The following is a 25,179-nucleotide window of genomic DNA, read 5'->3' on the forward strand; positions in this document are numbered from 1 at the left end:
CAGCTCTCTCCTCTCAGCCCAACAGCTGCTACAGGTGGGGCCGAGGATCCCCCGCTGTCAGTCAGGGGGAAAGGAGGAGGAGGAGGAGGAGGAGAGAGATGGTGGGTCACGTGAGCGCTCTGAAATTAGCTATATTGCTGCATTATTTTTATAAGCACACAGTATACAATGTCTTGGTATGCTGACACCTTAAAAGTTTCTTTCACTGGAACTAAGGGGCCAAGCCCAACCCCTGAAAAACAACCCCACACCATAATCCCCCCCCCTCCACCAAATTATTTGGAGGGGTGGCCCAATACGTTTGGCAATACAGTGTGGATGAGCGAGTTTGGGGTGGAGAAACTTGACTGGCCTGCACAGAGTCCAGACTTCAACCCGATAGAACACATTTGGGATAAATCAGAGCAGATCTTCTCATCTATCAGTGACTGACAACTGCGCTTCTGGAAGAATGGCCAAACATTCCCATAGACACACTCCTAAACCTTGTGGACAGCCTTCCCAGAAGAGTTGAAGCTGTTATAGCTGCAAAGGGTGGGCCAACTCAATACTGAACCCTACGGACTAAGACTGGGATTTCATTAAAGTTCATGCACGTGTAACGGCAGACATCCCAATACTTTTGACAATATAGTATATTTTTGTGAAGACAGAATCACATAAGTCATAAGAAACAGACATATCAGGGCCTTGCATTGTCTCTTCCTCAAGACAACATAGTGACCACTAGGTGATCTTGAGAAAGGGATCCCGGACAGCCTCAAAACATGATTTTCTTATCATTTATGTGATCTGTCTTCACAATGAATGTGTGAAACACATTTATTCGAAGTGCCAGTGACTTTGTATTTTAGTAATTTACTGATGTATTTTAATAATGGGAAAACGCTAGAGTGAGCCTACAGGCAATATTGGAGTCCCTTTCCTTTTGCTTGCTTTTTTGAGCACAGATTTCACAGTACAGGTCCTCTTTATGATACATACATGTCTCAAACACAAGAATCATTCAGCAAAATGAAGTGATGGCCTACTATGAGTACACACGTGTTACACTTACTGTGAGTTACACTTGTATAGTTTATTACAGATTCATATGTCTTTTATCATTCAATACATTTTTTTAAATAATTCTGTATAACTTCATTAACCACTTGACGACCAGCCGCGGTAGTTTTACTGTGGCAGAATGGCATGGCTGGGCGAAACGATGTTATGTTACGTCGCTTCGCCCTGTGGCCACTAGGGAAGTTCCCGCTGCTCGCCCCTCTGAGCAATGCGAGTGCCTGGCGGGCGCGATGACCGCTGTGCTTCCACGATGGCTCGTGACACACCGAGAACCGGGATCTGTATGTATAAACACACAGATCCTGGTTCTCTGAGGGGAGAAGAGACAGATTGTGTGTTCATACAAAGTATGAACAGTGATCTGTCATCTCACCTAGACAGTCCCACCCCCCCCTTCAGTTAGAACACAGAGAGGGAACACAGTTAACCCCTTGATCGCCCCCTAGTGTTAACCCCTTCCCTGCCAGTGACATTTTTACAGTAACCAGTGCATTTTTATAGCAATGATCGCTGTATAAATGCCAATGGTCCCAAAAATGTGTCAAAAGTGTCCGATGGGTCCGCCATAATGGCACAGTATTAATAAAAATCGCAGATCACAGCCATTACTAGTAAAAAAAATAATAATAATAATAAAAATTCTATAAATCTATCCCCTATTATGAAGACGCTATAACTTTTGCGCAAACCAATCAATATACGCTTATTACAATTTTTTTTTTTTTTTTACCAAAAGTATGTAGAAGAATACATATTGGCCTAAACTGAGAAAAAATCTGCCTTTTAAAAAACAAATGGGGATATTTATTATAACAAAAAGTACAAAATACTGTTTTTTTTTCTCAAAATTGTCGCTTTTTTTGTTTATAGTGCAAAAAATTAAAACCGCAGAGGTGATCAAATACCACCAAAAGAAAGCTCCATTTGTGGGGAGAAAAGGACGTCAAATTTTGTTTGGGTGCAACGTCGCACGACCTCGCAAATGGCTGAATGGTCATTCAGCAGCCGAATCTTCCAGGGTTGAAGCGGTTAAACTGTATTTTGTTTTATTGTAATGGAGTTTCCTTTATTATTGTCCTCCTCTAATGTAAAGTAAGGGTGTGAGCCGTGCAATCACTATACACTTACAGTTGTGATACAGACAGGAATAGGCAGACATGTTCCCCATCAGGTCACTTACCAAAAGAATACCTGTAATAGACAAAAACAAAGAAATCTATTAGACAGAAAATTCCATTCCAAATGTAAAGAAAGAACTAGAAGTGTTTTCAGGAACACCCAATCACATTCAACAGTCCACACACTGTCAGTTTTCTAAGGACTAATAGATACTTACATGTGCAAGGGTATAAAATGACAAACCAGATATTAGCACACATATGCGATTTGCATGCCGTTTCCATTTAAGTCTAGAGATATACAAATTGCACCGCACTGCATTAAACTCGCACAGGACCCTTTTTAGAATTGCATCATTTTCACACAGCATATAGGTGAACAGCCTCCATAGAAACAAATATTATTTCAATAGTCATGCAATTCCATGCAATCTGGAATGCATCAGAAATCGCATCAGTGTGAACCAGGGCTTAATCCTTCCCAACTCTATCCAAAAATTAAATGTTTTGTCTGGACATATGAGAAACCCTCACTTAAAAAAATAAAAATACTGGCGCTCCAGGGAAATGTCCAAACAACCCTTGCAGCAGGACTACACTACACCACAGCCCGCCTGTGTGAGCAGATTCTCTGTTTCTTCACTAAGGCCTGAGGAAGAAGACACCTTGGAGGTACGATGGGGACATTCTTCAATTAATAAAGGACTTGTCAAAAACTCTCTCTTTGTTATTTGTAAAACTAAAAAAATGGGTAGGGGTACAATGTAAATAAAACCCCCTGCCCACAGACCCCCCACAACCATCGCCCAGGGTTCTCGAGAAGAGGCCCTTGTCCTCATCAACAAGGTGCTTCCTGACCTGCTGGGCTGCATGCTCGGATAAGGGTCTGGTATGGATTTTGGGGGGGCCCACACCGTTTTTTTTTAAATTTTGGCGTGGTGGTTTCCAGCATCAGTAATTGAGTATTTGGGCGAGTTGGCTGTTTTCACAGAACACCGGCAGCGTATACACTACTGTACGCGATACGAGTGGAGATTGTAAGACCCCTTTCACACGAGCCGCCCCGGCCGTCAGCGGTAATTTTAGCAGCACTATTCGCCCGGGGGGGTTTTACCCCTACTAGCGGCCAAAAAGGGGTTAAATCCACCCGGAAAATGCCACGGATCTACGTTTTGCCAGCAGTATCGCAGTGCTGCCCCACTGATTTCAATGGGGAGCAGCGGAGAGTTCACCGCTTCTTCACCTCTCCAAAGAAGCTGCTGGCAGGACTTTTTTAGGCACCCTGCCAGCGCACCACTCCAGTGTGAAAGCCCTCGGAGTGCATGGAGCAGCTGTTTTAGGGCGGTTTGCAGGAGCTATTTTTAACGCTATAGCGCCTGCAAAACGCCCCCAGTGTGAAAAGAGCTTACCGTAAGTCTGCCGGGAACTAACGAACAACTTTTTTCCTCCTTACCCAGTGTTCTGTGAAACCAGCCAACGCGTCGAAATCTCCAATAATTGCTGCTAGAGAGTCACCAGAAGTGACGTGGTTAGAGATTTTAGCTAGTTGGGAGTTTTCATCAGAACACCTTGTTAAAGGGGGCTTCCAGATTCCGATAAGCCCCCTGCCACAGACCCCCACAACCACCGCCAGGGTTGTCGAGAAGAGGCCCTTGTTCCGATGGGGACAAGGTGCTTTGGGGTGTGGGGCGCCAAACCACCCACCCCCTCATGTTGAGGGCATGGAGCCTGGTATGGTCCGGGGGGGGCACTTGCCCGTCCCTCCCCACTTTCCTGCCTCACCAGGCTGCATGCACGGTAAGGGTCTGGTATGGATTTTTTTTTACTTTTGACCTAGGGTTCTCCCTCAAGATCCATAGCAGAGACACCAAAAGTGTTTTTTTTTTTTTTTATAAATTCGGTTCCTGCCCACGCTGATGAAGTCCCGCTCACGGACGTAACGCGTATGGGGGGTCAGGAATCACGTGCGACATCACCCGCGGCCATCTTGTTGGTTTGATAACATTACATGCCTGCACTCGGATCTGAGTGCTGCTGAATGTAAGTAGATTTTCAAACTTTCTTATAAATAAATACACAGACACATAGCATTAGATCGTTTCCCTTCTGTTTTATATATGCTGTGGAGTACAAATTAAATACAAAAGGTGTGGATTCGAGGACGTTTATCCAGAGAGTGGGGTTATTGCTTGGAGATCTGCTTACTGCTTTGTGACCTGTGTCAGGTCGAATATATGCACAATCTCACAAAGAGTGACCCTGGTGGGGCTGAACGTAGGACCCCAGCGCTGACGCCAGTAAGAACGTACTGATTACAGCGAAGGGGGTGCGCACAGAAACTCCCCACCTCTCCCATGATCCATGTCTATCCTTCCCCTCCGCATCCTAAAAAAAATGCAATTCAGCTTGGCAAAGACAGAGTCCTATTAGAGGAAGCCCTGGAGACAGCATTAGCACCAGGCACAGGATGCTGCAGAGATGCTCTGGCTGTTTATAATGAAATGAATCTTTGAAATCCAATCCTTTCTCCAGAGTGCAAGAATTCAAACTGATTCAGACTTCCAGTCAGCTTTCAATGATTATCTTGGTCTGTTCTTCAAATAAAGCAAGAGACAAAAAAAAAAAAGAGAAAACCCCTCAGCTCCTTCTGCCAGGACAAGCTGATGTACAGTTCCTGTGCATTAAATAAACACAGATAATTACAAATGTCATTAAGTGCCGGTTCACACATAGGCGACGACAGACATTGCATGCGATTCCCACCGCATTGCTGTGTCGATCTCATGCAATGCGAATTTTAGCCATACAAACTGTATGGCTGAAATCGCATCGCATATGCACCAAAATGGTGCAGGATCCTTTTTTTGGTCCGTACTGGAATCAAATCACATGAGTGTTCAGAGCTATGGGATCCGATTCCTGCACCATTTGACAGTTCGCACTGCGATACGTGAACCGATCTGGAGGTGTCATTAACTTTCTATTTACACCCTCAGCGGTTAGCATAGGGCAGTGTGATCCGCCGGCAGGTGACATACGATGCAGGAACCGGCACTGGAATGTGTGAACCCAGCCCAATGGTGACATTTTTGTTAAAGAAGCACAAGGAATTAGTCAGTAACTTTAAGGAAGGCCATAGATTTCCTTCCACCTTGTTCATACAAAAACAAAGAAAAAAAATTACCACCACACCAGTCATATTGTGCTTAATCACTGCTACGTTACTTACAATGGAAGTTATGTACTAAAGGAAAATCCACTTGAAAGTGTACTAAAAAGTGCACTTAGAAGTAAAGTCGCTGTAGATCCGAGGGGGACATGCAAGGAAAATAAAAAACAGCATTTTAGCTTGCACGTGATTGGATGATAAAATCAGCAGAGCTTCCACTCATTTCAGGTCTACCCCTTAGATTTAGAGCGACTGCACTTCCAAGTGCACTTGCAGTGCAAAGTGGATTTGCCTTTTGTAAATAATCCCCAATGTCTCTGATCACCACCACACTAGTTACAGTGCCTTGCAAAAGTATTCACCCCCTTGGCATTCTTCGTGTTTTGTTGCCTCACAACCTGGAATTAACATGGATTGTTTGAGGATTTGCATCATTTAATTTACAGAACGTGCCCACAACTTCGAAGATTTTTTTTTATTTTATTTTTCTATTGTGAAGCAAACAACAGATAGAACAAAATAAAAGAAAAAGTCAATGTGCATAACTATTCACCCCCCTAAAGTCAATACTTTGTAGAGCCACCTTTTGCAGCTATCACAGCTCCAAGTCACTTTGGATCAGTCTCTATGAGCTTGCCAAATCTTACCACTGGGATTTTTGCCCATTCCTCCTTGCAAAACTGCTCCAGCTCCTTCAAGTTGGATGGTTTGCGCTTGTGAACAGCAATCTTTAAGTCTGACCACAGATTTTCTATTGGATTGAGGTCTGGGCTTTGACTAGGCCATTCCAACACATTTACATGTTTCCCCTTAAATCACTCAAGTGTTGCTTTAACAGTGTGTTTGGGGTCATTGTCCTGCTGGAAGGTGAACCTCCGTCTTATCCATCGTATTTAGCACCATCCATCTTTCCCTCAACTCTGACCAGTTTCCCAGTTCCAACTGCTGAAAAACATCCCCACAGCGTGATGCTGCCACCACGTTTCACTGTGTGGATGGTGTTCTTTGGGTGATGTGTCGGGTTTGCGCCAGACATAGCTTTTTCTTTGATGGCCAAAAAGTAAAATTTTAGTCTCATCAGACCAGAGCACCTTCATCCATACATTTTGGGAGTCTCCCACATGCCTTTTCGCAAAGTCAAAATGTGCCGTTTAGTTTTTTGCTGAAAGTAATGTCTTTCTTCTGGCCACTCTGCCATAAAGCCCAACTCTATGGAGTATACGGCTTATTGTCCTCCTATGTACAGATACTCCAGTCTCTGCTGTGGAACTCTGCAGCTCCTCCAGGGTTACCTTAGGTCTCTGTGCTGCCTCTCTGATTAATGCCCTCCTTGCCCGGTCCATGAGCTTTGGTGTGCGGCCGTCTCTTGGCAAGTTTGCTGTTGTGCCATGTTCTTTCCATTTGGTTATGATAGATTTGCTGGTGCTCCTAGGGATCATCAAAGATTTGGATATTTTTTATAACCTAACCCTGACTTGTACTTCTCAACAACATTGTCCCTTACTTGTTTGGAGAGTTCCTTGGTCTTCGTGGAAGTGTTTGGTTAGTGGTGCCTCTTGCTTTGGTGTTGCAGCCTCTGGGGCCTTTCAAAAAGGTGTATATATGTAATGACAGATCATGTGACACTTAGATTGCACAAAGGGGGACATCATTTCACTAATTATGTGACTTCTGAAGGTAATTGGTTGTACCAGAGCTTTTTATGGCTTCATAACAAACGGGGTGAATACACACGCACATGCCAATTATACATTTTTTATTTCTGAAAAATAGTTTTATGTATAGATTTTTCTCATTTTACTTCACCAACTCTGTGTTCTGATCGATCACATAGAATTCAGATTAAAAAAACATTGAAATAAAGGCTGTAATGTAACAACATAGGTAAAAAACCAAGGGGGGGGGGGGGGGGTAATACTTTTGCAAGGCACTGTACAATGTCTCTGATCCCCACCACACCAGTCATATTGTCCCTAATCACCACCGCACCGTTACAGTGTCTCCCATCACTGCCACACTGGTTACAATGCCTCTAACCACCAACACACCAGTTACAGTATCTCTGATCACCACCACACCAGTTACATTGTTCCTCAAGAAATTAGATAGGCAGTCAGTACATCAGCACTAATTGATTTTCAAATATATATATACACCATAGTTTGTGGACTAACTTCCACACCGACTAAAAAATATACACTGATTGGGTTACTTTTACCAAGGAAATGTAGCAGAATACATTTTGGACAAAAATTCATGAAAAAAGTTTATTACAAATTTTTAAAACAAAAACTAAGAAAAAAACATTTTTTTTTTTCTCAAAATGTTCGACTTTATATAGCAAAAAAAAAAGAAAAAAAGTGTTGATTAAATACCACCAAAAGAAAGCTCTGTCTGTCTAAAAAAAAAGGTTTAAAAATGTCGCTTGGGCGCAGTGATGCATGCCTGAGTAATGGTGTGACAGTGCTGAAAGCTGAAAATTGGCCTGGACTAGAATGAAGTGAAAGTCTCTGGACTGGGTGGTTAAAGAGAACCGTTCTTATAAATATTATATCACATAGCAGACTTTGTGTCCCCTATGTGACATTAATCATATAATACTGAAAGTTAAAAAATTAAATTATATCCAAGCACTTCAAATTTCCCCTCCAAATAAATTTTAGCCCACCCTGCCCCTACATACACGCACACACAATGCACATCTTACATATATGGCTGTGTACGCTGGAGCAAAAATTCTAGGCCCATTATTTGTGGTAATTCTAAATGGATGACCTATAGGGGCTTTTAAAGTCACAGTTTGGTGTGTATTGCTAGAGAGGTTTTTTTCTTGGGAGAGTGCATGTGATCAGCACAGGGCCAATCAGCACTGTACAGAGGGTTGAGGGTCCTGGATCCTGTTAGGAGAGCCAGTGCAGTATGAAAAAAACTCCTCCTACAAGGATTAACCAGGCACCGATAGAAGTCACAAGACTGCTATATACTGCTGATAAGAAACGGTATTTAGCATTTTATATTTACTAAAATAATTGCATTTCCATGTTCTGTGTACTGTTGGAGACCAGATATAGTGAATAGAGTGCGTTCCTGGGTTTAGTAACACTTTAACCACTTCTGGACTGCCGCACGCCGATATACGTCCTAAGTTTGACGAGGAATATCGTTATGGCAGCAGCTAGATTTTTTTCGGCCGGTGGTTCAGTTTCCGATAATAGTGGTCTCTGTGGTGGATTCACAGCGAGGTCACTTTTACTGGTGGCAGGAGAGGTCCCTCCCCCCCTCCTGCCGCGCTCCGATGCCCTCCACCACTTACCGGCAGTGGCGGAGGCGATCGGATGTTCTTCCATCATCTCCAATGATATGGAGACGAGTGAGGAGAAGATGGCCCCCACCCCTCTCCATATCATTGCTGGGTGGAAGCAACGTCAAAATGTCACTTCCACCCATAGCTCTTAAAGGGTCATTTTTTTTTTTTTTAAATGACAACATTTTTATTTATTTATTTATTTATTTTATTGCATTTTTGTGTAAATATGAGATGTGAGGTCTTTTTGACCCCAGATCTCATATTTAAGAGGTCCTGTCATGCTTTTTTTCTATTGTGATAGAAAAAAAACATACAATAAATTTTTTTTTTTAAAAGAAATATAAAAGATAAAATAAATAGGAATTTTTTTTTTTTTTTTAAATGTGCCCCATCCCACTGAGCTTGTGTGCAAAAGCAAACACATACGTGAGTAGCGCCTGCATATGAAAACGGTGTTCAAGCCACACATGTGAGGTATCACCGCGATTGGTAGAGCGAGAGCAATAATTCTTTCCCTAGACCTCCTCTGTAACTCAAAACATGCAACCTGTAGAATTTTTTAAACCTCGCCTATGGAGACTTCTAAGGGTAAAATTTTGTCGTCATTCCACGAGCGGGCGCAATTTTGAAGCTTGACATGTTGGGTATCAATTTACTTGGCGTAACATTATCTTTCGCTATAAAAAAAGGACAAAAAAAGTGCGCTTGTAAGACCGCTGAGCAAATACGGTGTGACAGAAAGTATTGCAACGACCGCCATTTTTTTCTCTAGGGTATTAGAAAAAAAATGTATAATGTTTGGGGGTTCTAAGTAATTTTTGTAGCAAAAAAAACTTTTTAACTTGTAAACAAGATATCTCAAAAAGAGGCTCGGTCCTTAAGTGGTTAAGTGAATAAACAAGCTCTTTTGGGACTACACGAGATTCGCCAATTGTTGGGCTGATTCCCACCTGAGCAAAGGATCTTTGCAAATTATCAGCACCATACAGTAAAAAGCTTTAGGATTCAACAGAAAAATAAAACCAGGTGGGGTTTTCTTTAGGAATAACGGCCTGGAACGGAGCTTGCACTGTCTGCCTGCTGTAATGATTCTAGAAGCTCGGAGTTCCCCAGGGTTAAAGTTTATAGCCCTCCCGTAAGACGCGGCGTTGTCACTAATTGCGTTGAAGCTCATTTCAGATTTGAGAATGTGACTTTTCATTTTGCGAATCCTGGTCGTCCCGGGGCATTATGAGAACGCGCGGTCAGACAAATCATAGAGTCTGCCTTTTTTTTTTTACGAGCCTATCTGCTGTACGACTGATCTCTAATCACGGCTATTTTCTGAATCGCTCCAACACTCCAAAGTGTCTGAAGGAAGCGAAGGAAGCGAAGGAAGCCAGTGCACTTTATTGGAAGTCAATGAGCCAAACGTCTAATTACCTTGTAAAAGAGGTTCTGGGCTTCACCAAACAAAAAACAAAAAAAAAGATTAAGCAATGGGAAAATGGCTTTAGGGGGCCGCCTATGTTATGGGAATTATAAAACTATAGAGAAAGAAAGAAATAGAAAGTTAAACTCCACCTTTGTAGAGGAAAATTTATAGATTTAAAATCACTAAACATCATTTTGAAATATAGAATTTAGGCCCCTTTTCACGTGATTTTGCCGCGATTTTACCGCAATTTCAGGGAATGCCTGTGTAAACTTGAGGTCTATGGACCTCAACTCGCATCAAATTCAGACCAAAGTAGTACAGGGACTACTTTGAAGTCGGTGCAACTTGAAGGTCGCACAGATATGGATAGTTGTCATTGGAAATCATGGGGTACAACTTGTCCTGCGACTTTGCAGTCCCAAGGCGCAGGACATGTTGCACAAGTGTGAAAGGGGCCTGAAACAAATCCCTTCTGCAGACAGGTATGACTTTCAGGGATCAGCAAAAAATTTCAAATTTCTGCGACCATAACAACAGTATTCTGTGTAGGGACTTTCCAGAATTCCCATTATGTGACTGGCTCATTGCTGTTCTAAGTGATCTACACAGATTTATTTAAAGTGTAAACCTCAGACATGAAATATGAACAAAGCATATCCCTCTATAGTGTGTACTTGTCTCAATCTAGAGCACTAAGTGTCATTTCTGTCTGGTGCTTCATTCCTCTGCTATCAGCATGAGTCACTTCTGACAAGTTTTCCTGACACCAAGGAAAACAAAAAGGTGACAGGGGAGGGATCTCCAGCTGATTATAAGCCTCAGATCTATTCCTGAGTGCTATGTACAGGGGGTATGTCCCTTCCCTCCAATTGGCTCTCAGATCTCTTCTCACTGAACTCTGCAGTTTGCGATTTTAGCTCTCCGCCCCCTTTTTTCTGACAGCTCAGACAACCTTTATAAATTCTGGCTTTTGAACGGATGCAGAGAAGGGACTGTAGATAAACAGGTACAATTTATGTAGGATTATTTGTTTCATCACCTGAGGCCAGTCACTTAACTGATATATGTAAGGGTTGGCATTACAAATATAAACTCTACATGCCCTCTTTACTTACTTAAATGCTAATGTACACACGATCGGCCTTTCCGTCAACAAAATCCATGGTATTTTTATCCGACAGATGTTGGCTCAAACTTGTCTTGCATGCACACGGCCACACTACCCACGCCTTTCCATGTTGTTTTATGTTGGTCTACCGGTTTACACAGACTCTGTTCCTGATCCTAAGGCTCTGATGAAGAGGTTATCCTCAAAACACGTCGGCCTCATTTTAAGTACTTGCCCTTGCATGGGCATGTTCTACTTTTAACCTTTTACGTGTATATTTTGTAACCTATCTTTTTATGTCACTTAGTATATATATATTTTTATATATGTATTCCATTATACACCAATAAACTGTATGATTTTGATGCAGGCGGTTGATCACGCGCCTTCCATCCACTCTTCCCATACAGACATTCCGAATGTCAAGAACTTGGTGATGTACGATGAGCCGAGAAAATTGAAGTTAAATAGGCAGTGCGGCTCTTCTGCTTGATTGTGAGCATGCGTAGAACTTTGTGCTTCAGAACTGTGTACACACGATTGGAATTTCCGACAACGGATTTTGTTGCCGGAAAATTTGAGATCCAGATCTCCAATTTTGTGTGTCGAAAATTCCGATGGAAAATGTCTGAAGGAGTCTACACCCGGTCATAATTTCCGACAAAAAGCTCCCATCAAATATTTTCCGTCCGAAAATCCGACCGTGTGTACGCGGCATTAGTCATGTGATGCTCCAGTCCCAAGTCTTCTCTGTTCTGTTTACAACAGGCGGGGTCCTCCTTTGGGTGTCTAAATCACTGTCTGCATGACATGGACAATTCCTATTGGCTGTCCAGTGGCAGGGTTTTCTCAGGATCTGGGGGAGGTGTCTGCACTGGTGCCTTCAGTACAAGGTGCCTGTCAGAGGCCAGTTGGTACAGGCACATCTACAGTGCTGGATTAGTGCCCGACCCCCTCATTTTCAGATTTATAAAAGCATGTCAAAGCTTACTCCTGCATCTCCATTTCAGAAGCCAGTATGACCTCGTTCACACGGGCATATTTAAAGTGTTACTAAACCCAGGAGCCTGCATTCACTATATATGTTCTCCCACAGTACACCAAACATGGAAATGCAATAGCTTTAGTAAATATAAACTACTAAATACCTTTTCTCATCAGCAGTATATAGCAGTCTTGTGACTTCTATCAGTGTCTGGTTAAAGTTTGTAGGAGGAGTTTTCATTCTACTCTGACTGTCCTATCAGGCTGCAGGACGCCTGGCCGTCTGCCTGGACAGTGCGGATTGGCCCTGTGCTGATCACATGCACTCTCCAAAAAAAATAAAAATGACTCTATATTAATACCCACCAAACTGAGCATGTGCAGCTTGTCCCATAGCTCTGTACTACCAGGAGATATATTGGGGACGGTGGAAGAAGGGGAGGATCACAGAAGACAGGAGCAAACAGCCTTTTTTCACAATGCAGAGGACCAACCACTTAGGTTCCACAGTGAGTATAACAAGCATGCTTTACTGTATATACAGACCGATTTTACTGTTGTGGGTTTAGTAACACTTTAAGCGTACACCCATATGTGTGCTCTCTCTCGCTCTCTCTCCCCCACCTCACTGGACTCAGTGAGAGCAGCGGAAGTCATTGGCTCCTGCTGCTGTCAATCAAATACAGTGATGAGTGTCCTGAGCAGCACTGTGTGTGTGTCAACAGACACACACAACATGGCTAGGGATCGAGCCTACACATGAGCCACCATAGGAAGTGGTTAACTATGGTGTGCACTCAGGAGGGGGGAGGAGTCAGGAGTGAATTGTGGGGACCCTAGAAGTGGAGGACCAGAGCTGCTCTGTGCAAAACCAGGCAAGTATAAAAAGTTTTTTTTTTTTTTTTAAAGAACCATTACAATCACTTTAATGATTCATACTCTGAATGGTGTAAGGTTATTAGTGGTGTATCCCAAGGTTCAGTGTTGAGACCCCTGCTTTTTATTAGCTTTATAAATGATATTGGGTCTGGGATTAAAAATACATCCTTACAGGATGTCTCCGATTTACAAACTGAATGTACCTCAATACACTATTTAATTGGGCAACTGAGATTTAATGTTGGTAAATGTAAAGTTATGCACTTGGGGGGGGGCGGGGCTAAGAATATGCATGCATCATACTGTACATACTAGGGGGAGTAGAACTGGGGGAATCCATAGTGGAGAAGGATCTGGGGGTTTTGGTAGATCATAAGCTTTATAATAGCATGCAATGCCAAGCTGCGGTTTCCAGAGCGAGAAAAATCCTATTATGTTTTTTTTTTTTTTTTTACCTTCCTCTGGATCAGCTATGAGTATAGGAATGTGCATATAGAGGTTTTCTACTTATTTACTCATTTTTTTTTTCTATTAGTTGAACTAACTTGTGTATTTTTTCAACTTGACTAACTATGTAACTCGCTAAGAAATACAATTCTGGTAAATATTATTGATCCAGACCAGTAGTCTCCGATCTGGATGTGGCCCTTTGCTTTCCTTTATCTGGCCCTTGGGGCACCATTTCACCAACTGACATGAATGGTAGGGCATCATTCCCCATACCAAGATCATCAATAGGGCGCTATTCCTCTAATTAAAACCAATGATGGGGCACTAATGCCGGGGCATTTTCTATTCCCAGTCTAGCCCCCCCCTAAAACCTAAAGGACAGTAAACTGGCCCCTTGCTTAAAAAGTTTGAAGATCCCTCATCCAGACAACTGAACATAGAAGCTCTGCCTGGGAACCTTCTCCTCTTACTTATTTCACCCACAAGACTGGGCTTAGTCGAAAACTATGACTTCCCACGAGACTAGGCTTAATAGAAAACTATAGACTTCCATGAGACTGGGCTTAATTGAAAACTATAGACTTCCATAAGACTGGGCTTAATCGAAAACCATAGACTTCAATGAGACTGGGCTTAATCGAAAAACCATAGACTTCAATGAGACTGGGCTTAATCGAAAAACCATAGACTTCCACAAAACTGGGCTTAATCGAAAACCATAGACTTCCATGAGACTGGGCTTAATCAAAAACCATAGACTTCCACAAAACTGGGCTTAATCGAAAACCATAGACTTCCATGAGACTGGGCTTAATCAAAAACGATAGAACACCACTAGACTTGGCTTAGTCATAGACTATTAAGTTGCTGGTCAAGTTCCATCAATGGTTCTACAGGTCAGGATCTTTGTCTCCCAGTGGCCCCAGACACAAGAATCTAAAGTTGACCTACATCTAGCAGACAGAAAATACTGCCGACTCTCTGGCTTGGGAGCAGTTGGACTGTTTATAGGAGACCCAAAGCATTTCATCAATTGATTTTTACTAGTTGCTTGGAGCTGCTTTATAAATTCTGTATTCCGAGTGTGCCAGACTAGTCTGTGAACTTTGCACCTAACGTCCGTATTAGAAAGCGATGCATTTCCAGAATGCAATCACAGATACTCTTCGCCGCTCTGAGTTGTGTATGTAGCATCAGCCATCTCAGACAGCTGTTTCCCGTTGCTGCCAAGCCTGGGCAGACCCTACGTGGTTTGGGATGGGGGGGGGGGGGGGTGAGTAGGGGAGGAAGCACAGCACAGAATGGTAGTAAATGAAACTTGTCTGCTTTCTGGATTCACTTTATTGTGGTTGTGGAATTCTGAGATCTGGGACACTCATTTCTGCAATTACTAGAGACGACTTAACCCCTGCACCGATGGCGTGCAAGCCAAACCAGGCTAAGAGTTTGTGGTTTAAGGACTCTGCAATAGTGGTATTTAAAGTGGACCTTGTAGTAACTTCAACGGTATACGTGAAAAAATTGTTGAAATGTAACAATAAGCAGCAACAATATATTTTTTTTAAACCTCTGCATTTTTATAATCATTACAATTAAATTCCTGGCCTCCGGTTTTTGTCTAAGCTGATGTCACCAGTCTGCTGCAGGCAGCAGAAAGCCTTTCCTCAGTCTCCTCTCTCCAAGTGATCAGACAGCAACATTATAACTTTGTAGCAAGTTACAAATGATGCAGCAGAAGGGTGTCAGACATCTGTGTCACCTAAGGCTAGGGGTAGATGGTGACCCTGGATGATGCCTGAATGCAGGCCTGCACTGGGAGATAAAATAGACCCGGGCATTTTTGACTGAGCAGCCCACGGCATATTTACCAGCCCCTTCCCCAATCTCCATCTTAATGGAAGGGGGACCAGGAATGAGCAGGGGAGGGGGGGGTGGGATTGGAGAGCATGAGGGGATGGCAGCACGTGGGGGAGTGAAGGGCACTGTCAGGGGGCAGGTGAGCGGGGGGGGGGGGGGGGGTCGGAGAGCATGAGGGGATGGCAGCATGTGGGAGAGTGAAGGGCACTATCGGGGGGGAAGATGAGCGGGGGGGGGGATGGAAAGCACGAGGGGATGGCAGCATGTGGGGGAGTGAAGGGCACTGTCGGGGGGCAGGCGAGCGGGGGAGGGGGTTGGAGAGCACGAGGGGATGGCAGCACGTGGGGGAGTGAAGGGCACTGTCAGGGGGCAGGCGAGCGGGGGGGGGGGGTCGGAGAGCATGAGGGGATGGCAGCACGTGGGGGAGTAAAGGGCACTGTTCGGGGGGCAGGCGAGCGGGGGGGGGGGTCGGAGAGCATGAGGGGATGGCAGCACATGGGGGAGTGAAGGGCACTGTCGGGGGGCAGGCGAGCGGGGGGGTCGGAGATGTCAGCACGTGGGGGAGGTAAGGGCACTATCGGGGGGCAGGTGAGCGTGGGGGGGTCGGAGAGCACGAGGGGATGGCAGCACATGGGGGAGTGAAGGGCACTGTCGGGGGGCAGGGGGAGTCGGCGAGCAAAGGGGGCCCTAAAAAAAGGAACAAAAACAGTAAAGTTAGCCCAATTTTTTTTTTGTATAATGTGAAAGATGATGTTACTCCGATAACCGTGATATTTATTCTAAGCAAAATAATCGTGATTGTCATTTTATCCAGAATTGTGCATCACTACTTTTGGCTTATCAGATGTAAACAGCGCCATTTTTAATTTGGTAAAGCATCTGATCAGATGCTTATAAGGGCAGAGGGGACATCTGGGGTCTAATAGATCCCTCCATAAAGAGTACCTGTCACCGCCTATTGCTGTCAGAAGGGATGTTTACATTCCTTCTGACAGCAATAAAAGTGATAAAAAATAAATAAATTGAAAGAAACAGTGTAAAAATAAAAATAAACTTAAAAAAAGTATGCTTGCGCACAAAGGCGAATGCATATGTTAACAGTGTTTGCAGCACACATGTGAGACATCGCCACAAACTGCATAGCGAGAGCAATAATTCTAGCACCAGACCTCCTTCGTAACTCTAAAATGGTAACATATACATTTTAATTGAGGTTTGGTGCCATTCCACAGGCATACACAATTTGACTTACTAAAGCTGGAAAGGGCAAAATCAGGCTCACTTCTGCATAGAAACCAAGGAGCTTCTAACCTCAGCTTGTTCAATTAAGCTTTGGTAATAATACCTGGAAGCTCATTGGTTTCTATGCAGAAGTGAACCTGATTTTGCACTTTCCAGCTTTAGTAAATAAACCCCATTGTGTACTTAAAAGTGGGGTATGCTTGTGTGTATGTGTATATATATATATATATATATATATATATATATATATATATATATATACACACAGTGGTGTGAAAAAGTGTTGGCCCCCTTCCTCATTTCCTGTTCCTTTGCATGTTTGTCACACTTAAAGAGGAAGTAAACCCTTCCAAACAACTTGGACCTATAGGTAAGCCTAGATTAAGGCTTACCTGTAGGTCCAAGCAATATCTCCTAAACCTATATGGTTTAGGAGATATTTGCCCGAAAATGGGCACCGCTGTCTACGGCGCATGCGCCGTAGACAGCGGCGCGCAGGCGCACTAAATGCGGCAAATCCAAGAATGGATTTGCCAAATTTGTCGACTCCCGTGCGCATGCGCGGGAGTGACGTCATCGCGGCTTCGCCGTATGACAGCAACGGAGCTGCGAGGCGCGACTCCCGTGCGCATGAGCGGGAGTGACGTCATCGCGGTTGCGCCGCTGTCATTGGTCGGAGCTGCGAGACGCCACCAGCAAGATGGACGCGGCGGACTACAGGGATCAGCGGCGACTTCGCTGGCTCCTGTGTCAGGTAAGTGACACATAATGAGCTACTATGCGATGCATAGTAGTCCATTATGCTTTACCTTTGCAGAGAAAAAAAGAGGAAGTAAACCCATCAGGGTTTACTTCCTCTTTAAGTGTTTTGGAACATCAAACCAATTTAAACAATAGTCAAGGACAACACAAGTAAACACAAAATGCAATTTGTAAATAAAGGTGTTTATTATTAAAGGTGAAAAAAAATCCAAACCATCATGGCCCTGTGTGAAAAAGTGATTGCCCCCTAAACCTAATAACTGGTTGGGCCACCCTTAGCAGCAACAACTGCAACCAAGCATTTGCGATAACGTGCAATGAGGCTTTTACAGCGTCCTGGAGGAATTTTGGCCCACTCATCTTTGCAGAATTGTCCTAATTCAGTTACATTAGAGGGTTTTCAAGCATGAACGGCCTTTTTAAGGTCATACCACAACATCTCAATAGGATTCAGGTCAGGACTTTGGCTAGGCCACTCCAAAGTCTTCATTTTGTTTTTCTTCAGCCATTCGGTGGTGGATTTGCTGGTGTGTTTAGGATCATTGTCCTGCTGCAGAACCCACGTTTGTTTCAGCTTGAGTACACGAACAGATGGTCGGACATTCTCCTTCAGGATCTCTTGGTAGACAGCAGAATTCATAGTTCCTTTTATCACGGCAAGTCTTCCAGGTCCTGAAGCAGCAAAACAGCCCCAGACCATCACACTACCACCACCATATTTTACTGTTGGTATAATGTTCTTTTTATGAAATGCAGTGTTCCTTCTACGCCAGATATACTTGGACACACACCTTCCAAAGAGTTCCACTTTTGTCTCATCGGTCCACAGAATGTTGTCCCAAAAGTCTTGGGGATCATCAAGATGTGTTGTGGAGAAATTGAGACGAGCTTTGATGTTCTTTTTGCTCAGCAGTGGTTTTCTCCTTGGAACTCTGCCATGCAGGCCATTTTTGCCCAGTCTTTTCCTGATGGTGGAGGCATGAACGCTGACCTTAACTGAGGCAAGTGAGGCCTGCAGTTCCTTGGACGTTGTTGTGGGGTCTTTTGTGACCTCTTGGATGAGTCGTCGCTGCGCTCTTGGGGTAATTTTGGGCGGCCGGCCACTCCTGGGAAGGTTCACCACTGTTCCATGTCTTCGCCATTTGTGGATAATGGCTCTCACTGTGGTTCGCTGGATTCCCAAAGCTTTGGAAATGGCTTTATAACCCTTTCCAGACTGATAGATCTCAATTACTTTCTTTCTCAATTGTTCCTGAATTTCTTTGGGTCTCGGCATGATGTGTAGCTTTTAAGGATCTTCTGGTGGACCTTACTGTGTCAAGCAGTTCCTATTTAAGTGATGCCTTGATTGTGAACAGGTGTGACAATAATCAGGCCTGGGTGTGGCTAGAGAAATTGAACTCAGGTGTGGACAACCACAGTTATAGTATGTTTTAACAAGGGGGGCAATCACTTTTTCACACAGGGCCATGATGGTTTGGATTTTTTTTTCACCTTTAATAATAAACACCTACATTTACAAATTGCATTTTGTGTTTACTTGTGTTATCCTTGACTATTGTTTAAATTGGTTTGATGTTCCGAAACACTTAAGTGTGACAAACATGCAAAGGAACAGGATATGAGGAAGGGGGCAAACACTTTTTCACACCACTGTGTATATATATATATATATATATATATATATATATATATATATATATATATATATATATAAATGCTTGGGGGTTCCAAGTAATTATCTAGCAAAAAAAATTGATTTTTACATGTATGTGAGAAGTGTCAGGATTGGCCCAGTGGGGACGTAGATAAAATGGTCACATGACCTAAACCCAAAATAAAATTAGAAGACGGCATCTTTTTCTGTAGACAAATGATCAATGCGGTTCACAGGATCCCATTATCTCTGTCAGGTACAACTTGAGCAGGTCAAATTTTAGAAAAACAATATTTGGAGCAGAACTCAAACCGTAAAGTCCCACTAGTCTGCTCTCTCCTTCCACACTGTAACCGAGGTACAGGTTTCGATTTTCATCGGTACCCACTCCCACAATCCTTGCCTAGGTGAGTATGATGTCCCCCTCCCCCCGCACTAGAGTCCCGTAGCGGTAGGACGAATCGGCTTCAGACAGCGCTGGACCCCAGGCACTGGTAAGTACCCGATTTTTTTTTACTGTAGTTCCTGACTTTTAAAAAAACTGAAGTTCCTCTTTAAAGTTTAACTTTTTTTATATGTTTTGCATAGAGAGAGAGAGAGAGAGAGAGAAAGGGTTAGAACCTCGTTATTGCTTTGTGTGCCTGTTGGCATGTACAGCTTAATAGTGAGCTATTCTGTCTTGCAGAACTTGGGTCCAAGTCAGAACACCCTGTGCTTGTGCGGGTTTCCCCCAGGTACTCCAGTTTCCTCCCACACTCCAAAAGACAAGCTGATAGGTCAATGGAATCCTGACAATTGATGAATCAGAGTCTGATGCAATGTGAACCTACACCCTAGCGTGTGTTGTAAAGGCTACTTGAAGTTTCCACGGGTGGGGAGCATTACGCACTAAATATGAGTATAAAATCAATCATGGTCCAAAAGGTGGACTTGGCCTTAAACTTCAACATAGACCAAGTAGGCTCCAAGTCAACCTGTTGTTTTGCCCTGCAACAGTGGCAGCTGGTGCGCAAACAAACTGAAAAATACTGACCCCCCCCCATCAATTGTAGCCTCACTGTGCCCATCAAATGCAGCCATTCTGCCCATCAAATGCAGCCACTTGTGCTCATCAAATGCAGCCATTGTGCCCATCAAATGCAGCCACTGCGCCCATCAATTGCAGCCACTGCGCACATCAATTGCAGCCACTGCGCACATCAATTGCAGCCACTGCGCCCATCAAATGCAGCCATTCTGCCCATCAAATGCAGCCACTTGTGCTCATCAAATGCAGCCATTTGTGCTCATCAAATGCAGCCACTAGTGCCCATCAAATGCAGCCACTTGTGCCCATCAAATGCAGCCACTTCTGCCCATCATATGCAGCCACTGTGCCCACCGACCCCCCCCCCCACTCGCGGCTCTGGCAGCACCCAACCCTCCACCCCCCACATGTCTCTCGCAGCAGCACCCCCAACCCTGCACGGTTCTGGCAGCACAAAAACCATCCAAAAGAGTTGCCAGGCGCTTTGGCCAATCAGGAAACAGGTCTGTCGCCCTGCCTTCCGACTGATGGGGAGGAAGGTTAGTGTGAAAATAGTGAACATTTGCTATTGTCACACAATTGGGTGGGATCAGGGCGCACTCTCTGCACCCCGACCCCACCCTATTTTGAAGCCTATTAGAGCCTCTGGCTCTAATCAGGTGCATCAAAAATTACCACCCCTTCCCACTTCCGCCATAGGAATCCATGCGTCCGGTGTCCTGAAAGGGGCCGTTCGCAAGGATGGGGGGAGCTAATATCAACACAAAAAATAAGGGGAGATGTTGCCGGTCATCACTGCTGTCTAAAAAAAAAAAAAAGCAAATCCGGCAGAGCCTAGATCTCTAGAACTTCTTGCCCGTCTTTAGATGGGACCATAGACAGGTGCGGGCTCCCTGGGAGGAGCACATGGTCCTGCACCTGTGAGCACAGGCCGAAGCAGATTTCGCCTCGCTGTCTGAAAATAGAGAAGATGCTGTGCAATAAACCGTTCTAGCCAGACAAATTCAGGAAGCCTCTCTGTTTCCCTTTCTATAGCCACAAATATGCTGCTTTCCAATAAGTTTCCCTCCAGAATTTCCCCTCTGTATTACGGTTTCTGGTCATTTTTTTTTTTTATTATTTCACAAGTCTGTTAACTGAGTTTTATGCAACTTTTAATATATCAATAAAATTGTACTTAAAAAAATAAAATAAAAAAAATGCATTAAGGCTGCACCCATGACGCACACCTTGCAAAGCGTACTGAAAACGCATAAGAAAACTCTGCACTGTCTTTGCTTCTCGATATCCCGTGTAAACTCTATCCGCTAGGAGGGAAAGAGTCATTCAGAAACCGCATAATTCAAACTCTCCCATTCATTTATGTGGTATGCCCTGTACACACGATCGGACATTCCGACCATAAAATCCATCTGATTTTTTCGGACGGATTTTGGCCGAAACTTGTGTTGCACACACACGGTCGCAGAAAGTTGTCGGAATTTCCGATCGTTCTGAATGAGGTGACACAGAACACGTATGTCAGGACTAGAAACGGGGCAGTAGCCAATAGCTTTCATCTCTTCGTTTATTCTGAGCATGCGTGGCACTTTGTCCGTCGCAATTGTCTGCGATTGGATTTTGTTATCGGAAAATTTGCTCCTGGGAGATGTCTGTCATCATTTCCCAGGAGTTTCTGGGCAGTGCCAAGGGCTTTGTTGCCATCACAACAGAGGCGGGCACTTCCGACGATGACGCTCGCTGTGATGGCAACGTCAGAAGTGTACGGCACATGCGTGAGAACGGGAAGTGCCTGCTGGTCGCTCAGCTGCACCAGAGCCCGAAAGATAGTGCTTGTGTGCTTCACATGCCCACAAGCACTATGGAAACTTCCAGTAAACAGGAATATAAGATATTCCTATCTATATATCAAATTGGCAACCGAGCACAGATTAATCTCACAAATCTGAGTGCGCTAAATATACCTAAAAAAAAAAAAATGCATCCTAAAAAAAAAATGTTTAAACAGTGAGAACTCCGCTTTAAGTGGTTAAACTTTCCTCACTTACACATGAAGTCTATTCCTTTGACAAATTGTTACAATGTTTAGACTTAGTTCCACTGCTAAAGAATGTTGCGATTCTTGGCAGACTGCCCGGTTTTTTTTTTTCTTCCTTTTTTTTTTTTGACAGCTGAGGCTTCAGAAGAGCAGAGAGAATTCTTTGCATAGCAAGAATTGTGAAACACTTTAGTCAAGATCGCAATGGGGAAAAAAATTGCGATAACGACTCTTGATGATTAATCGTGAAGCTCTAATTGAGAGGTAAAGGTGATTGTAAATGATCACCTTGTAAAACAATCAATTCCATTTAAAGTTAAAAATTATGAATACCTTTTTTTCTCATTTTTAAAAGTGATCGCATTCCCTCTGTTCTCACCTACAAAAGAGCTGGGGGGAGGAGAAGCAACAGTACAGGGATATTCCTAGTGAATGGCTGTGCAGGGGAGGCATGTCAGGATCATTGGAGGAGAGTACACCGAGTTCCCAGCAAAGCTAGAGAACTCACCATGATGTGCTCTCTTGCTTAGTGTGGTCTGTTTTTAATAGGAAAGCAGAGGGTGCAGCGGTGGGGGGAGAGGCGGTGGTAGACTTTAATAAAGCAGCTGAAAGCCGCTTCTCTTCTTCTCCCTCCCGTACCGGTCAGCTGCTTTGATTAAATCTATACAGGGAGATCGGTGCTTGCAACTCCCCATCCCCCCGCCGCACCGATCACCCCTGACTGTCCCCTGTGTCCTCTTCCGGTCCTCTTCCAGTCCCCCTATGTGTGTTCCCCCAGTCCCCCTCCGTGTCCTCTTCCAGTCCCCCTCCGTGTCCTCTTCCAGTCCCCCTCCGTGTCCTCTTCCAGCCCCCCTCCGTGTCCTCTTCCAGTCCCCCTCCGTGTCCTCTTCCAGTCCCCCTCCGTGCCCTCCTCTGTGTGCTCCTCCAGTCCCCCTCCGTGTCCTCTTCCAGTCCCCCTCCGTGCCCTCCTCTGTGTGCTCCTCCAGTCCCCCTCCGTGTCCTCTTCCAGTCCCCCTCCGTGTCCTCTTCCAGTCCCCCTCCGTGTCCTCTTCCAGTCCCCCTCCGTGCCCTCCTCTGTGTGCTCCTCCAGTCCCCCTCCGTGTCCTCTTCCAGTCCCCCTCCGTGTCCTCTTCCAGTCCCCCTCCGTGTCCTCTTCCAGTCCCCCTCCGTGCCCTCCTCTGTGTGCTCCTCTAGTCCCCCTCCGTGTCCTCTTCCAGTCCCCCTCCGTGCCCTCCTCTGTGTGCTCCTCCAGTCCCCCTCCATGTCCTACTCTGTGTGCTCCTCCAGTCCCCCTCCGTGCCCTCCTCTGTGTGCTCCTCCAGTCCCCCTCCATGTCCTACTCTGTGCTCCTCCTCCGGTCCCCCTTCGTATCCTCGTCCGGTCCTCCCTCTGTGCTACCCGAGTCCTCTTCCGGTCCCCCCCCCCTTCTAGATCTGTCAGGATGGAGAGTGGAGGAAGGAGCTGGTAAATCTTTCTTTTACTGACTGCTTCCTTTTTCAAATGCAGTCAGTGACTGTCCATTCAATTCATAACTGTCCCTGAGCACAGTAAACTGTGTTTATATGGGGAGGACCTGCTGTCTCCTGTCCGTTAATTTTCAGTGCAGCTGAGGCTGCTGAGAAAGGGGCTAGGGAATCTGTGTCCTCAGTCCCTTTCCTTGTCTCAAAGGGGAGATGTCAGGGGTGTGTTTAGACCCCCGATATCTCACCAAAGCCCCCCCCCCCATAGGAAACAATTGTAATAAATATTTAAAAGTTAAAATTGTAAAAGAATTTTAAAAAATAAAAAACATCATCAGTGCTGCATATTAGTGTCACTGTCAGATGACATTAAAGAAAAAATGTATCGGTAATCGGCATCAGTGAAAAAAAGTACTGGTACTTGTCTGGTACTCGGTCTTAACAAAGTGGTATCGGTGCAACCCTAGAATATGGACAACTGATCCGTTTAAATCCAGCTGCCAATAGAGCAGGGCGGGTTGTGTCCGTGTCTGCTCTGCATATACAGAGCAGACGTAGACCTGTCATCCTGCTGCTCCACTCAGCTCATCAGAGGATCAGCGGATGTATCCCCCGCTGAGATAAAACCAGATCTGGTCCATGTAAAAAGGGCCTACACGCTGCAGTTACAGAACAGTTCAAGCTGATCCTACCAGAAAACCAGTTAACTGTCTGTGCTGCACTGAAGTCCAAAGGTATATTATCAGTCCCTGCACAGTTCTACTATGCTAGACTACAGAACACATCCCCTTATGCTATAAAGATGAGGAGGGAATGTAATGTACTGTAGTTCACTGGGCAAGACTGAAAACACTGCTTGGGATTTCAGTGTAGCAGGTGCATGGTGTTGTAATCTCAAGCGAGGAGCACGCTGGATTTTTAGCAGATCAACAGGTTGATTTTGCTGTACTTGCAAGAGTCGATTGCTCATTTTGGTCTAAGGGGCTTATCAAGGTAGATTTACTTACCAGATACCAGATGTGCTACTAGACCGATCCCTGCAGTGTCTTCTCCCCGACGCTGCAACAGTTTAGGGTGCTGACATCATCAAGAACAAAGCGAGGTCGGTAGCCCTGCACTGAATGTGATGATGCTGAGGGACAGTCTAACACAGAAGCACCTATTGGGGAGCAGAGGATCAAGAAACTAGAAGAACTTTTACTCTCCAGAAGACTAAACAAGCAATAATAACCCCTTGTAGTGCAAAAAAGCCCCATTGCAAGGGATCATTTTCAAGCTTCCTGGGGTTGGGCTTTAATAGAGCTAAAACATGGATGAATTGTGCATGCATTGCAGAGATGGCCATATATAGAGAGAGATTTACTAAAACTGGACTATTCAAAATCTGGTGCAGCAGTGCAAGGTAGCCAATCAGCTTCTAACTTCAGCTTTTTCAATTAAAGTGACACTAAAAAATCGTTTTAATTTTTTTTTTAAATCACAAACATGTCATATTTACCTCCACTGTGCAGCTTGTTTTGCAAAGACTGGCCCCGAACCTCCATTTCTGGGGTCCCTCAGCGGCTCTTGCGGCTCCTCCCTGCATTAGATAACCCCCTAAGAGAAGCGCTCTCCCGATGGGAGACACGAATGCCGGACT

General features: G+C 44.5%; 1 protein-coding gene across 1 annotated transcript in view; it reads right to left on the reverse strand.

The window, feature by feature from the left end:
• The window catches only part of LMF1 (lipase maturation factor 1), a 551,994-nt gene that overhangs the window by 473,261 nt on the left and 53,554 nt on the right, over nt 1–25,179 (reverse strand). The window contains exon 3 of the mRNA XM_077449405.1: nt 2,246–2,256. Within this exon, the coding sequence (XP_077305531.1) occupies nt 2,246–2,256 (11 nt within the window). The remainder of the gene's footprint in view (nt 1–2,245; nt 2,257–25,179) is intronic.

The sequence above is a fragment of the Lithobates pipiens genome, unplaced genomic scaffold (assembly GCF_037356315.1).
Source record: "Lithobates pipiens isolate NorthernLeopardFrog02 unplaced genomic scaffold, aLitPip1_a1.2 Scaffold_22, whole genome shotgun sequence".
Classification (NCBI taxonomy): Eukaryota; Metazoa; Chordata; class Amphibia; order Anura; family Ranidae; genus Lithobates; species Lithobates pipiens.